We start from the raw sequence: 16,697 nt of genomic DNA, 5'->3' as shown, positions 1-16,697 counted from the left end.
GGTGAGGCTGGAACCCAAATCCTTTCTTATTTCAGATCTCATGTTCTCTAAGTGGTATATGATTTTTCAATAGTAAATACTGGAAACCGAAAACTTGTTTTTCCCAAAGGATCTTAAGAGGGATTTTTCTACTTTATTACCTCTCATTCGTGTGTTTGTTATCTGTTTCCATTGATGTAATCCATATATTTTAAGATAAATGTATGGTTAAATGAACTTACAAACTTTGTGCTTGCCACCCTCGGGCCAGGTGGAAGAAGGTATAATCATGATAAATGCACCAAATGAAGTAAGTGTTTTGCGGTGACTAATAGATTTACAACCTTTCTGTAAATAATGATCAACATTTCTTTTAAAGAAATTAAATACTCAAGTATTCCATTGTTACTATAAAAGTTTAAACATTATTGATACGGCTGAAGTTTACCTTATCGGCACCCTAGGCCACTCTCTACATCTCAGGGAACCTGCAGTTATTATTTAGTAATGTTTGTATTGGACTTGGAAGGATATTTTAGAAGCCTTAAATATGTAACAGCCATGAGTATATAGCTCTGGTTACCCAGTAATATGTCCATACTCCTGGTTTTTTGTACATTGTTTTTTTTTAATTGGTTCTACAGATTTAAACTTGTGTAGGAGACCTTTTCTAACTTCTAGAAAGTATAGATGTTATTCCCTATTTTAACTTTCTTTTAAAAAATTTAAATGATTTGTTTTCAATCAATTTGATTTATCATTACTAATACTTCCCCAAAGAGCCATGCTTTGTTTTCAAGTCATTTTGTGTGTATAACGATATTATTTTATGAATTTTATAGTACTTGAGTTTTAATAAATGTGCATTATGTAATACTTTATCACGATTTTGAACTTTTAACTAATCTGTTTTCTCTCTTTGCATGTGTCATTATGTACTTAGGAGAAATTTGTGTACTTAATGGATATCTAGATTAGTGAATAAATTTATAATATTTTTCACATTAGATTATATTTGTGAGTGAGAATAGCAGGAACCTTTTTATGTGTCTTCTCAAACAAAATATTTCTACTAAATATTTTCTTGACATCTTCAATTTAAAAGTAATATACAAACATCTAAAATACTTACATTGGAAAGATATTTATGGGTATCTGCTGTGATCTAACATCGTTAATTCTAAAGTCAATCATTTGCTTAAGTAGAATTGTTTTTAAAATAAACATGCCATACAGACATTGTTCATTTCATAAACAGTGGGCTATTTTGATCAAATGCAAGTGGTAGGAACTATTAACATAGAGGTTTCAAAAAGTGAGTGAGATTGACTGCACCCCAAATCCTCATACTCTGGTTTGAGGAGCAGACAGTGAGCTACACCATGGGGGACTGCAAGTGTGTATTATGACTAATGTGTGCAGAGTGTTGTGTGAGTCCAGAAGAGGAAGCAGCTAATCTGGAGATGCAATATACTGAGGAGATGCAGTTAACTGTCCAAAAAAGCCCTATTTCAAGGACTCTGTATAAAGTCTTCCCCTGGCTGCCAACGTTTTTCATTCTAATCCACTTTCCGTTACACCAATTCAAAAGTTTGTGAGATAAAAGAATAGTGGAGCATTTCAGGTAGAGATGCTGGTCTGTGCAGTGAGCATGGTGGCATAAAAAGAATATAGGAGAACTTAAATTGAGCTCAGTGTAGCTGTGTTTTAGGTTGTGCTATAGGAGCATTCAGGGGATACATCTGAGCAATAGATTTTCATCAAATTATATGGTGAACTTAGGATTTGGGCTTAGTATTATTTAAACATTGCAGAACCAAGGTGTTATTTAAACTGGAATAATATGATTCGATTTGTTTCTTAAGGGGAAATTATGGTGAATATGGAATTAGAAGAAGAGAGGTTAGAAGCCAAGAGAAAGATTGTATAATAAATTCTTCAACTATGGAATGTTTTTAGAGGTTAATTGTTCACTTCTTTGGTATATATATATTTTTTACTGAATGCTGAATAATTTATTATTTAAAAATCCTTAATAAAGAAATCTGAAAAAATTCAGTGATCAGTCAGCATTTTCAGTTGTTCCTATGTGTTATTATTTTTTTTTTTCTAAATGTGTTTCCTAGTCTCAAGGAAATTTCTGCTAAGTGTACTGAATCTAAACCTCTATTATGTTTGTATAATTTCATTCTTTTGTTGTGTGGCGGTTTGAATTCATCATAAATCACCTTAAAGTTCCATAAGCCCAAATTAATTATACTCATATTTATGATATGCTATATTTGTGCTTCTTTATCATATTTTATCATTGTAAAATTGATACAGCCTGATCATTGAGATCCTTGATCTGTTTAATGCTATCTACTTCAACATATAATATCATGGGAAAATTAACTTTGTAATTTGAAACACTTTTCTTGTTTACTTATTTAACTCTTTAAAGTTTGCATTTCTGTTTTATGCTTCTTTTAATCTATGTTATGTGGTGTTGACATTTCGCTTGACTGATGATTTTTTTAACTGTTAAATTTTGTATATACAATTTAAAAAATGAAGTCAACCTAATTATACCACTTTTGTAACTATCTGACATATTTTTTTCTGGTTTCTATGTACTAATATAGTGAGCTTTTTTTTATGTATATATATTTTTTCAGAATACTATTGTGGAGGCTTCTATTCAGCTTCCTCCTTCCCTTTTCTCACCAAAGCAAAAAAGAGAACTCAGACCAACTGATGACTCTCTTTACAAGCTTCAACTCATTGCATTCCGCAATGGAAAGCTTTTTCCAGCCACTGGAAATTCAACAAATTTGGCTGATGATGGAAAACGACGTACTGTGGTTACCCCTGTGATTCTCACCAAAATAGGTTTGTATGTGGCGTATGTTATCCTGTAGTCAGTGGACAATAAGGCCTTGTAGTTGACTGTTCCTAAAAATGCTTATTTTAGTGTTTTCTCGTTTTAATGAGTCACTAGTGAAGAAAGATCTTGCAGAGTACCCATTACTGTAGAAGTTGACATTTATAATTGGTTATGAAGTTTGTTTCAGAAATATTTTTGTTTCCCATTTTCTCCAGATGGTGTGAATGTAGATACCCACCACATCCCTGTTAATGTGACACTGCGTCGAATTGCACATGGAGCAGATGCTGTTGCAGCCCGGTGGGATTTCGATTTGCTGAACGGACAAGGAGGCTGGAAGTCAGATGGGTGCCATATACTCTATTCAGATGAAAATATCACTACGATTCAGTGCTACTCCCTTAGTAACTATGCAGTTTTAATGGTATGGCAGTTGTTAACTTTATGCATAAACACTATTCTACATTTTTGCTATGCATAATTAAGCTCAAATGAAGTTTTTTTTGGTTTGGTTTTGTTTTGTTTTTTTTTACTTTTAACATAATTTGCTCCCTTTGATTATATGAGATGATATGTGTTCTAATTTTGATTTTAAAGGGAAATTAAGTTACTACCAAGTGAAATGTATGGGATTGAGTTTGGTATATAGGAATTTTAAATCAACTTTATAAGTCAATCAGTTCAGTTAGTCTTTGACCTTAAAACTTGGAGAGACTGTTGATGCAGATTCCCTCTGCCCAGAAAGAGTGATTTCATTTGCCGAAGGATACACAGTGAGTAGTGAAAGAACATTTTCCTACTTTGCAATCTAGCGCTGTTTCCCACTACATGTCGTAATTGTTAGACTCTATTTGAATTTAGAATTAATCATGATAATTTCATTTTTGTCATTGCAAGTGACAGTATTGACACAAAGAATGTCTTTTCAGTTTTAATGCCAGTCTAGTGTTGTTTTCTGTTATTTGCCGTTGTTAACACTAATTACAGGTTGAGTCTTATCTCTTATGTGAAATGCTTGGGACTAAAAATGTTTTGGATTTTGGATTTTTTCAGATTTTGGAATATTTGCATTACACTTACCAGTTCATCATTCCTAATCCAAAAATCTGAAATCCTCCAAGGAGCGTTTTCTTTGAAAAGTTTTAGATTTTGGAGCATTTTGGATTTAGGATTCTTGGGTTAGGGATACTCAACCTGTAATTTTTTGGGGGTAAAATAACAGTTATTAATGTACAGGAGCAAGTGTTTTTATTAATGAGGTCTTTAAGTGAATCTGACGCCTGAGCAGATAATTATGAAATAAACCATGCTAGTTCTTATTTTATATTGTAATTATAAATACTGACATCAAGGAGTATATTTAGAGTACGGTGGAAGGAATTACTGACGAGTGTGAAAGACATTTCCCAGAAATGGTTTGAGGTTACTCTGGGTGTGAGGAACTTCTATGTTATTTCTGATTCCAGCTGTAAATCTGTTTTCTAGAAAATGTTTTATCAAAGTGCTAAATACCTTGAAACATGATATATTTTACATTTCATGAATTTTTCTTTTCTTAAAAAAATAGCATTTAGCACTAGAAATGATCTTGAAGTAAACCTGAATTATAAATAATTTTCTTTGACTCTTGTGTGTTTTTTTTTTGTTGTTGTTGTTTTTTCAATTCAACTTATACCTTACCTGGTACACAGGTCAAGCAAGCAGAAAGGTGAATAGATTATTTATCAGAGTAAAGGGATTATCTTTTCATTGACATAATTGAGCATTTTATACAAGTGCAAGCAACATATTTAAACATGTATGTTTATAGACTCGGCTATATTTGTATATTTGTATATATAAAGGACCTTTATTCAATTGGGATTAACTTTAGTGTTGACAGTTTATGATTCTGATTCTCTTTGTAAATGGAAGATGTCTGGATTTCTGTAAGCATGAGTCTGGTTTCTATAAGTTCACATTTTATTATTGTGTAGTCAACTTTTATTTATTTTTTGTTTTTTTGAGACAGAGTCTCACTCAGGTTGCCCAGGCTGGAGTGCAGTGGTGCAATCTCGCCTCACTGCAGCCTCTGCCTCCCAGGCTCAGGTGATTCTCTTACCTCATCCTCCTGAGTAGCTGGGATTACAGGCAGGCACCACCAAACCCGGCTAATTTTTGTATTTTTAGTAGAGACTGGGTTTTGCCACGTTTCCCAGGCTGGTCTTGATCTCCTGGACTCAAGTGATCCGCCTGCCTCAAGCTCGGAAAGTGCTGGGATTATAGGCATGAGCCACTGCCACCTTTTAAATTAAAGCATGAAGCGTTAAAGTATGTGGCGTTTTCTCTTCCATTTTGAAAGTGTTTTCTCATTCAGTTTTGAATATAAAATAAACTGTGATGTACTGATGAGAAATAATATTCAACATTGTCAGAAATTTATGTTAAGAAAAAATTGAGCAAAATAAATGAAACACAAAACATATACAAAAATGCATTTTATAAGTCTTCGCTGTGATATTGCACCATGTGAAACTTTTATTTTTATTCAATCTAATACCAGTTTAAAGCATCTATTTGTGAACTTCCTAGCTGTTCTTCAAAACTATTAAATTAGTATAATCCTTTTCTGGAAGGAATAAGCTATTCTTTTATCTTTCAGACTTTTAATCTCTTAAAAAAATGTAATACACAATTCTTTAAAGTTAAAATACTGTAGTACTAAGATTTTTTTTCTATTTATTTTCAAAGACTTTTTCCTTTTCTTAAATGTAATTGTGCCATCTAGAGGCAGCAAAGAGAAATGTATTTGAAATTGTTGACAAAATTAAAGTTACTGCATGGGAGTTAGTTGCTAATTAAACATAAAGAAAAAGTTAATGAAATTATACCCACTTTTAGGTAAAGTTATGTTTAGGATTGAAGAAATTGTTTTTAAAAAATTAGAAAGCAAATTAGAAAGCAGTGTCTTTTTTCCTTATAGCTTTTAAAAATCGATAAAATCCTATGTCTCTTGAATACCATCTTAATATATCCTTTTATATAGTAAGTCTAAATTCCTATCTTGGGATATAGTCCATAAAACTTTCCTTTATCTGATTTTAAGAGTTTTGAATTTTTAAAAAATGCGACATAAAGAATATACTTGTTCATAAATCTGAGTATAGATCCTGCTATACCAGTTATTTACTAAGGTATCATTGGGAGCCAGAAAAAAAAAATTAAGCAGAAATTAGGTTTGCTTGAATGATATGATCTGGAATAGCCAGGTGGGGCAGGAAGATTCACAGGAGCTGGTGTCTGTAGGAAAAAACAAAGAAAGAAAACTGAATAGAAAGTAGGGTTATGATTAGGTTCAAACTATGTAGTGCTTAATACTTTAATCACTAGTGGTGAAGATAAGCTAATTTATATACATTGATTCCTCTTTTGTTGTGTTCACCTAAAAATATGAAACTGGAGAGCATTCATTAATTTTCTTTTTCTAGTGATTCTTTTACATTTGTTTATATAAAACATGCTGAATACCATCTTAATATGTCATTTTATAGATTAAAATGGTATTCAAAGCAACTTTGATATCATTTACTCTATAATTGAACATAAATGCTAGTGATGTTTTTGTTTAAATAATTTTAAAATAAGTACTATACTCACATGGATGTAATGTTTTATTTATTTCTACACATTCACATACAGTGAAAGCTGGAAGTCCTACCTATCTCTCGTGTCACACTGATAAGTAACTACTGTTTGTTTCTCGCATATTGTTGAGGAGACCCTCGTGTTTATGGAAACAAAAATGAGTATATGTTCCTATTTTTTTGCATTTTTGTACAAAGGTTGCATACTACACACACTGTTCTAAACCGTGCTTTTTTCTGTAGAGCAACATATCAACTATGATGGTGATAATGTATCTTAAAGACGAGGATGGTGATGGTGGTAGTGGTGGCCAATCTTTATTAAGCGCTTATGTGTCAGCCACTCCTCTGATGTCTTTATATACATTCAGTTACTCAGCTCTTATAACAGCCTCATGAGATATAGTACTGTCATCACCCCCACTGTACAGATGTGGAAACTGAGGCAGAGGGAGGTTAAATGCCATGCTCACAAAGCTAGTGCTGGTATTGGGATTTGAATTCACAGTCTCATTTTGGGATCTGTGTTAATAATCCCTCTGCTAAGTCTCCTTTCTGAAATCCTCTCAATATACGAGTTTCCTCATTCTTTCTTATCTCTGAATATTATGTTTCTACCATAATTTATTTAGATATTTCTCTATTGTGTTTGTTTCTAGTGGTTTGTACAGTGTCATTTTGCACATTTAATTGAGCATCTGTGAGACAAATTCTCCAAAGTGGAATTCATAATCAAAGGGACCAACTGGTTTAAATTGAGGTATTGAGCAAAGTGCACAAATATTGGTTATATTTTTACAAAAGAATATATAAGAACAAGATTTGTAGTAGAGTGCTGGACAGTGCTCCTGTGTTTCTCTCTAGTCAGTTCCTGCCACCATCTCCAGGAACCACCCTTTTGATGTCTCTCACTATAGATAAGTTTGGCCTGTTTTTAGACTTTAGTTGTGTAGTATGTACACTTGTGTCGGATTTCTTTCCTGTCATTACATGGTTGGAATTTATCTTCGTTTTTGCATTTAGCAGCAGTTTATTCTTTTCCATTGCAGTGTAGTAGTCCATTGTATCAATATGCCAAACGTTTGTTCATTTTATCATTGATAGCCATTTCTGTTTTTAGGTTTTGGGTGTCAAGAAAAAGCTGCTGTGAGTACTCATGTATATGTTTTATGATGGACTTGTACACTCAGGAGTGAAACTGGTAGATTGTAGGCTTTCCATGTGTTTAGCTTTAAGTAGCTAAAGCCATGCAGTTGACCAAAGTGGTTATGTTGGTTTACAGTCTCAACAGTAATGAGAGTTCCAGGTGCTCTACATTTTGACCATGCTTGGAATTGTCAATCTTCAGTTTTAGTCGTCTGGTGGTAGTATTGTGATGTATCATTCTAGTTTTAATTTGCATTTCTCTGGTGACTATTGATGTTGAGCACTTCTTTAGCTTTTTATTGGCAGTTTGGGTATCCCCTTTTCCTGACGTTCCTGCTCAAGTCTTGCCTATTTTTAATTTTATTGTCTTTCATTTTCTTAATTATTTATAGGACTTCTTAATATGGGTACTGAATATGAGCTCCCTGTTGGATTTATGTGTTGCATACATCTTCTCCCAGTTCATGCCTTTTTTTTCCTCAATATTGTCTTTTTATGAAGAGAGTTTCTTAAATTTTCTGAGGTACAATTTCTTGGTTGTTGTTGTTGTTTTAGTTAATGCTGTTTAAGAAATTTTTCTACCCCAAGATTATGAAGATCTTTTTTGTTCTCTTCAGAAGCTTTAATGTTTTACTTTTTATATTTAGTTCTGTAATTTGACTGGAATTGATTTTTTGTTGATGATGTGAGGTAGGGAGAATAAAATCTTTAAATTTGTATTCTTTGTTCTTTAGTGGGGAAAAAGCAACATAGAAGTAAGTCATAGTCGTCTTTTTAAATTTTTGTTTTTTTACATTTCTGATTTCAGATCTATTTTAAAATTTTAATGGTAAACTCTTATTATAATTCTTTATTCCCTGACACACAGGATGCCCTGATATATTTTCTTTGGATTCCTTTCCATTGTTCAGATCCTAGTACTTAGACAATTGCTTATTTTAATTATTCTTATTGATACAGTGATAATTATGGAAAATGTCCACTGATTTTATATTCAGTAATTCTGAGGCCTGAAGTAACACTTGTAAATATATGAATCTCTGACAAGTAAACAGTTCTAAAAACTTTTTCCATTGATTTGAATCCTTAGTGATGATCATCTTTGTGATTTTTTAACACACATTTGATGTTTAATTTCTCTGTATTAGTTCAGCTAACTTCTGTGGAGAACTTTATTTTTCATTTCTTGGCTTAGTTATTAAAGTTTGTACTGAGTAGAAGAGTAACTAAGATTACTATTTAGTGATGGACTGTGGTCATGTGGTTGCCGGAGGGCAGAGTCATTTTCTGTTTTATTTATTACTGTGTTGCAAATGTGAGCAACAGTTTTACTTTTTCTACTCAAAGGTGTCTCATACTACCATTTTTATATAGTGTGTTTAGTAATGTTTTTGTTATCATAAAGCCTATATTTACTACCATAATTGAAAATAATTTGATTCAGGTTTCTGCTTTCTGTCTCTCATTGTAGAGCTTTAACTTGTTTATTATCCTGGTATTCTAAAATTCTCAATTGCCGTAAATATTTTTATATTCTTTTTCATTTTGAGGCGGAGTCTTGCTCTGTCGCCCAGGCTGGAGGGCAGTGGCTTGATCTCGGCTCACTGCAAGCTCCGCCTCCCAGGTTCACGCCATTCTTCTGCCTCAGCCTCCTGCGTAGCTGGGACTACAGGCACCCACCACCACGCCTGGCTAATTTTTTGTATTTTTAGTAGAGACGGGGTTTCACTGTGTTAGCTAGGATGGTCTCGATCTCCTGACCTTGTGATCCACCCGCCTCGGCCTCCCAAAGTGCTGGGATTACAGGCGTTAGCCACTGCGCCCAGCCTTATATTCTTTTGTATTGCCCAATCTAGCCAGATTTTTGTAAAGGTGGGAAAGCTAATAATGGCTTTTAATTATTTTTTTTAAGGTGGGAAAGCTAATAATGGCTTTTAATTTTTTTAGTGGTTCTGTTTTACATGGTTAATACTACCTGCATAACAGCTTTGATTTGCCTCTTGGCCCCCAAAGTCTACAATGTTTACTATCTGGCCCTTTATATTATGCTTTTCCCTAGGTTCATTTTTTGGCAGGAGACCTCTTTGCATGTGGGCAGGTCAAAAATGCTCTTGTGGGATTAATAACAGAATAATAAGGAACTGAAACAACTCAACATAAAAAAATTTTGATTTAAGAAATGGGCAAACGATCGGACTAGATATTCTGAAAAAAAGACATACAAATGACCAACAGGTGTATGAAAAAATCTCACAATCACTAGTCATCAGGAAAATACAAATCAAAACCACAATAAGATACCTTACTCCAGTTAAGTGGTTTGTATCAAAAAGACAAAAAATAACAGAATGTGGAGAAGAGAACTCTTATACATTGTTGGTGGGAATGTAAATTAGTACAATAATTATAGAAAGTAGTTTGTAAGTTTCTTGAAAAACTAAAAATAGAGCTACCGTATGATCCAGCAATTTCACTGCTGAGTATATATTCAAAAGAAAGGAAATCAGTATATTGAAGAGATACCTGCGCTCACATTTACTGCAGCACTATTCACGATAGCCAAGATATACAATCAACGTTAAGTGTCCATCAGTCCATCAACAGACAAATGGGTAAAGAAAATATGGTATATATACACCAAGGAGTACTATTCAGTCATAAAAAAAGAATGAAATCTTGTCATTTGCAGCAACATGGATGAGCCTGGAAGTTATTTTGTTAAGTGGAATAAGCCAGGTACAGAATGACAAATAGTGCATGTTTTCACTCATATGTGGGAGCTGAAAAAGTTGATCTCATGGAGGTAGAAAGGAGAATGGAAAATACCAGAGGCTGGGAAGGGAAGGGTCTAGGAAGAGGGGGTGAAGTAAGGTTGGTTAATGAGTACAACCAAGTACAGATAGAAGGAATAAATTCTGGTGTTTGATAGCATGGCAGGGTGACTATAGTTATCAAAAATCTATTGCATATTTATTGCATATTTCATATTTCCCAATTTGATTTGGTCATTACACGTTATATGTACGGATCAAAATACTACATGTATGCCATAAATATATACAATTATGTGTCAATAAAAACATGTTGAGAACAAAATGCCCCTGTGGAAGCAGTGCCCTGTGTGACCAGTGACAGAGGTACTCATGCCTTTGTTCAGTCATTGTTGCCCTCTGTTTCAACATCTAGTTTCTTTTTCATTCTGTGTCACATTTGTTTGACTTTTGAAAAATAGCAGTTTCCTTTTAATTTTAATTTAATTTTTTTTTTTTTTAGAAATAGGGGTTTGCTCTGTTGCCCAGGCTGGAGTGCAGTGGCGCAATCTCAGCTCACTGCAGCCTCAAACTCCCTGGCTCAAGTGATCCTCCCACTTCAGCCTCCCAAGTAGCTGGGGTTACAGGCATGCGCCATCATGCCCCATTAATGTTTTTATTTTAATTTTTTGCAGAAATGGGATCTCACTATGTTGCTCAGGCTGGTTTCAAGCTCCTGGCCTCAAGCAATCCTCCTGCCTTGGGCCTCCCAAAACTCTGAAATTCTAGGCATGAGTCACTGTGCCTGGCCAAAAATAACTGATTTCTTTTAAACTTGAATGCCATATAGAGTATATTTTGAGAACTAAATTGGCTTTTAGTCGAATGTTTTATTCGATGGTATCCAGCTCCTCATATTGTTACTTTCTGCCAAGGGCTATGGAATGCACTTTTACCACCTTTCTTCTACCCCTTCTCCAAACCCCCCAAGATGATTAGAGGAGCCTCCATTTTACAGTGAGGTAACTGCCTCAAGTCTTATAGCTGGTAAGTGGCAACGTGTTATTGAACATTTCCTGCAGTAATCTAAAGCAGGCACTGCTACAAAAGGACTTGAGAAGCTAAACTAGATATTGAAAGTTTATCCTCAGTTATTAGTTCTGTACTGGAATAGAAGCTTTTCATTGAATTTGGAGGAAAATATGTCTTTTCTCACTAGCATCTAACTGGTTTTCATTATCCCAACATTTCTTTGAATTTCACTATTAATATTCTGGACTTTTAACAGAGTGCAACTATTTTGAGGCCATGTATTACAGGCTAGTGTTATGGGTATCTCACAAAGGCAAATTGCTCAGAATTGGTCCTGACACGCTTTTCTCTGGTCTTTTCCCTTTTGTGTACTTAATTTACAGACTGCAGGGCCTCCAAGGGTTGGAACTGTGTTCTGTCTATCCCTGTATATCCATTACTTGGTACTGTGCCTGGCCATGGCCGGCACTCAATATTTGTCAAGTAAATGGGTGAATTGTAAGTTAGAGGCTCATCATAGGATAGTTGAGTAGTCTAGCTGGAATTCAGTTTCCTGTGTTCTCATCTCTGCTTCCCACTTACTGTGGTTTTTGTCATTAACTGTTCAGCATCTGATAAGGTGAGGGGTTTGTTAGGCATCCTGATACCATCTTTTTAGATCTGTAATTGTAGATTGTGAACTTATGATTCTACCTTGGGAAAATTTGCCCCTTCCCTTCCTACTCTATTGAGATCATCTTCCATTTCCTTGTCTGGCTGTCACTTATTCTCTTCCTTTTTTTTTTTTAATCTAGCTTTTCTTGTTTCAGATATTTTATTAATAACAGCTTCCTAATTGGAGGTATATCCACTGTGGGCTCCTTCGCTTATTCAGTAGTCACTTTTTAGCTATAAGAGTCAGTGCAGAAAGAGAATTTAGTGAAGGGATCTGGTTCTTACAACCCAGGTTATCTGGCATGGTGGCCAGGGTAGAGGTGTCTTTCCAACTTGCTTTGGTCTTTTATAAAGAGAGTAGCATTAAGATGCCCATTGTTTTCATTTCAGAGAGGCAGTGTCTGCATTGTTTTTGGGAGCAAGGACTTGGCAGCCAAGCTCCTTTGAATCTAATCCTTAAGGCACATAACTTTTCTGTGCCTCAGTTTTTTAACATATAAAATGGGGCTAATAACATACTTACCTCATACAGTTATGGTGCTGGACACAGTCAGTGCCTAGATTGTTCACAGTCAATGCCTAATGTTCTATAAGTGACATGCTGTTATTGCTTATTTATTTTTTTAAATTATTTTTCTTTTGAGAAAGGTTCTCACTATGTGGCCCAGGCTGGAGTGCAGTGGTGCTGTCTTGGCTAACTGCAGGCTTGACCTCCTGGACTGAAGTGATCCTCCCACCTCAGCCTACCGAGTAGCTGGAACTACAGGCGCACACCACCAGTCCTGGCTAAGTTTTTAAAATATATCTTTCGTAGAGATGCGAACTCCCTGTGTTGCCCAGGGTGGTCTCGAACTCCTGAGCTCAAGCCTGCCCACTTCAGCCTCCTAAAGTGCTGGGATTACAGGTGCGAGCCACTGTGCTCGGCCATTTACTGATTTTTGAGCTCTTACAGGGCTCTTCCTCTCTGCTGCCCTAATTGTGCTTGACTTATCTTCATCAAACATTGTTATGATCTGATTGTACATGTGTCTCCCCTGTGATTTTCACCTCTTCAGGGACAGGAACCATGTCTTACCGTTATGTCTCCAATGCCCTATGCAGTGTTTGGTCCGTTTGTATTTGAGGAACTTGAAGTTGAACTTGGCTACGGATAGTTAGGTGTCTTTGGGCTTTGTAGCCTCAGAGATACTGCTCTCATTGTGTCTGATCAGCTAGTGAATATGCAGAGTGATAGCTGGGCTTAAAGGGCATTGAAAAGGATGAATTCTGGTTATGCTTTCTGAATTGCCTAAATGTAGGGGGCTGATTTCTCTTTTACCCTCATAGCAGAGTCAGTATTTCAATTTATAAAATAGATGGTCCAGTGTAAAATGAGGGTATGCCGTAAGCAGTTAACACCATAGAAGTTAGGAAAGCAAAGTAACATGTTAGGAAAATAGCATGAAACATTAATCTGAATAAAATAAAGAGACATAAGGGCCAGAGTTTTTGTTTATTGATGTGTTTTCGTCACTCAAAAAAATCTCAGTAGTTAAATGTGGAGAGAAGTGCTGCTAGAATGAATCTTTCTTTTTGCCCTCAGGATTTGACGGGATCTGAACTATACACCCAGGCGGCCAGCCTCCTGCATCCTGTGGTTTATACTACCGCTATCATTCTCCTCTTATGTCTCTTAGCCGTCATTGTCAGTTACATATACCATCACAGGTAAGAAATACATCTCGACAAAATAGATCTGCGGACTTTGATTTGAAGGACTTTATTTCACATTTAATTAGGATAAAATTGAGTTTGTTATCATCCTGTATTTCCAAAGTAAGGATGATGACTTTAGAATATATACATGCCTTCTTCATTTCATGCCATTAGAAACATAAATAATTAGTATTTGAGATGATAAATTCTGTTTTTACAGCATCCAGTCAGTTTGCTGGGTTTGTATCTAGAAAAGAATATGGGCAATACGTATTGGACACTGTGGGGCGGGTCACAGGCGCAATAGGAGGTAAAGTGAGGCAGAAGTTTCTTACCTGCAGAGGTACCTAAAGGGGTGTCTCTAGGTATCAAACTGTATTATTACTCTTATTTTATGACTTTTTGCCTATTATGATATTCTTTATTTTATAGATGACATTTTTAAGAAAATTTGTGGCATTTAAGCGTGGGATATGTTGTTTGTTAATTGGAGGCAAAGCTATAGAAACTTTTATTTTGTGGTGGGAAATAATGAACTAAAAGGATACGCTAAGCAGAAATTCGCTTTACAAAACGTTTTGCTGGAATGTATCTTCCTGTTTAAGCTAGACATATATGGCATTTCTTGACATTTAGTTAAGAAACAAAAGGAGATTTTGATATATATTACTAAAAAGAAAGACTTCAACATTTTATTATGAAAGTCCAGGAAGAAATGCATCGAGTGTTTAGACCTGCACCAGTGGGTCAAAAAAGGACCCATTGGCATCTTGCAGAAATCTCTAGGTGGCCAAGCAGGTAATCCAGTCATCTTAAGACATCGTAGTAACAAAAGCCCATGCGTTTCTTATTGTGGAGAATTTCTTTAGCATTTAGTGGGTGCAGTGGTTCTATAAATGGCTTTTTGTTTTTAAGTGCATAAAGTTAAATGTTAAGAAACGAGATCGAGTTAAATGATGTCTCAGATCTGTGCGTGTGTGTATGTGTGTGTGTGTCTGGTACTATATGTTTGTTAAATGTTTAAATATCAAATATTTAACTTTTACCTTTGATGAAGTTGGAATTAAGATGAACATCATAGTTTTCTCCTTATGTACTAGCCTGAATATTAATATTTTCTCTCTTTTTTAAACAGTTTGATTAGAATCAGCCTCAAGAGCTGGCACATGCTTGTGAACTTGTGCTTTCATATTTTCCTAACCTGTGTGGTCTTTGTGGGAGGAATAACCCAGACCAGGAATGCCAGCGTCTGCCAAGCAGTAAGTCAGAGTGAAAAACCGAAATGGAAAAAATTACTGGTATTAGAAGATAATTTCATTAACTATAAAAAGAAAAAATCATTCTTTAATACCTTTTCTTTAACTGATTAAAGTTAAATTTATTGTCTGTCACTTAAACAATCTGCCAGTTTACTTCCTGTTTTAAATTACCATTTTGCAACTGAATATATAACTTAAACAGCTCATCCCTTTATCATTGGGAATTTAGTGTTACACGTTATGGCTATTATTATAATGCCTGTTACTTATTTTTAAAATGTATGAAATTCTGACTTTGGCTGAAAGAGAAGTGACATTTTCTGATAGTAGAATTTTAAAAATTATTTTATGTGTTGATGAAAACAAAAATTAGAAAAAGAGTTAATCATAAAGATATAAAAATGACACTAGGTTAGATAAATATGAAGAATTTAAAAATATCTTACTCTTTGTTTCCAATAAATTATTACATATGTAGCCTTAGTGAACAGTTTTCTTGCAGCATAAATATAAAAATGGAAATTCTTCAATCTATGAATAGAAAATATGTAACATTTTATTTCTTTGTTTGTATATTTTTTTCACATGCATGATAGCAAGAAGTATAATGTAGTAATTGAAAGTTCAGGCTGCCTGGATTTGGATTTCACTTTACCATTTATCGGCTGTGTTTCTATGGGCGATCTGTTTAACCTTTTTTTTTCTTTTGTTTGCTTTTAAAACTGTAATTAAAAAAATATATAACGTGATCTCTGTAAACAAATTGTTCACTGTACAGTACAGTATTGTTACCTGTAAGCACAACATTGCACAGCAGATACCTAGAACTTTTCATCTTGTATAATTGAAACTCGGTATGCATTGAACAACGACCCCTTTTTTCTTTTCCCCCAGTCTTATGGCAGTCACCATTCTCTTCTTGGCTTCTATGCGTTATGACTACTTCAGATACCTCATATAAGTGGAATCATGCAGTATTTGTCCTTCATTGACTTACTTATTTCATTTAGCATAATGTTTCAATGTTCATCTATGTTGGTGAATATGATTTTCCTCTTTTTTATGGCTGAATAATATTCCATTGTATGTAGAGACCACATTTTCTTTATCTATTTGTTGTTGATGGACATACAAGTTGTTTCTATCTCTTGGCTACTGTGACTAATGCTTCAGGGAACACAAGAGTGCAGGTATCTCTTTGAGATTTTGATTTTAATGTCTAACCCTTCTGTGTCTCACTTTTCTCACCTATAAATTGGGAATGATAATCGAGTTGTTGGATGATATGATTGTGTACACAAATTATTAGAATTAATAGGAACGTTTAGCAGAGACGAACTGCTAGTGTGCAGAAATACAACTATGAGAAAACATAATGAGAAGGTAGCATTTACATGGTGTCAAAGACTATCAAGTATCTAGAAATAATGAAAAATGTTCAAGATTTACAGGTAAAATTAAAATATGTATTAAAGAAGACCTAAATAAATGGAAAGATAGAATAGGTCAAAGGATAGGAAGACTTAATATTAGCCAGATGGCCATTCCTTTTAAGATTAATCTGTAGAATTTTTTATGAAACTCAATAAGATGATTTTTAAATTTATGTGAAAATAAATGACCAAAGAAAGACAAGACACTAATAAAAAAGAGGAGCAGAGCCAGAAGACTGTCTTCTAGTCATCAGGGTTTA

At 34.5% G+C, this 16,697-nt stretch overlaps 1 protein-coding gene across 1 annotated transcript in view; it reads left to right on the top strand.

Annotated features, from left to right (window-relative positions):
* ADGRA3 (adhesion G protein-coupled receptor A3) overlaps positions 1-16,697 on the top strand; it is a 128,849-nt gene that overhangs the window by 99,198 nt on the left and 12,954 nt on the right. The window contains exons 13-16 of the mRNA XM_019025843.4: positions 2,637-2,850; positions 3,061-3,269; positions 13,633-13,757; positions 14,881-15,004. Of these exons, the coding sequence (XP_018881388.3) occupies positions 2,637-2,850; positions 3,061-3,269; positions 13,633-13,757; positions 14,881-15,004 (672 nt within the window). The remainder of the gene's footprint in view (positions 1-2,636; positions 2,851-3,060; positions 3,270-13,632; positions 13,758-14,880; positions 15,005-16,697) is intronic.

Source organism: Gorilla gorilla, chromosome 3 (genome assembly GCF_029281585.2).
Source record: "Gorilla gorilla gorilla isolate KB3781 chromosome 3, NHGRI_mGorGor1-v2.1_pri, whole genome shotgun sequence".
Taxonomy (NCBI): Eukaryota; Metazoa; Chordata; class Mammalia; order Primates; family Hominidae; genus Gorilla; species Gorilla gorilla.
Note: the sequence above shows the minus strand (reverse complement) of the source record. Positions and strands in the feature narration are given on the sequence as shown.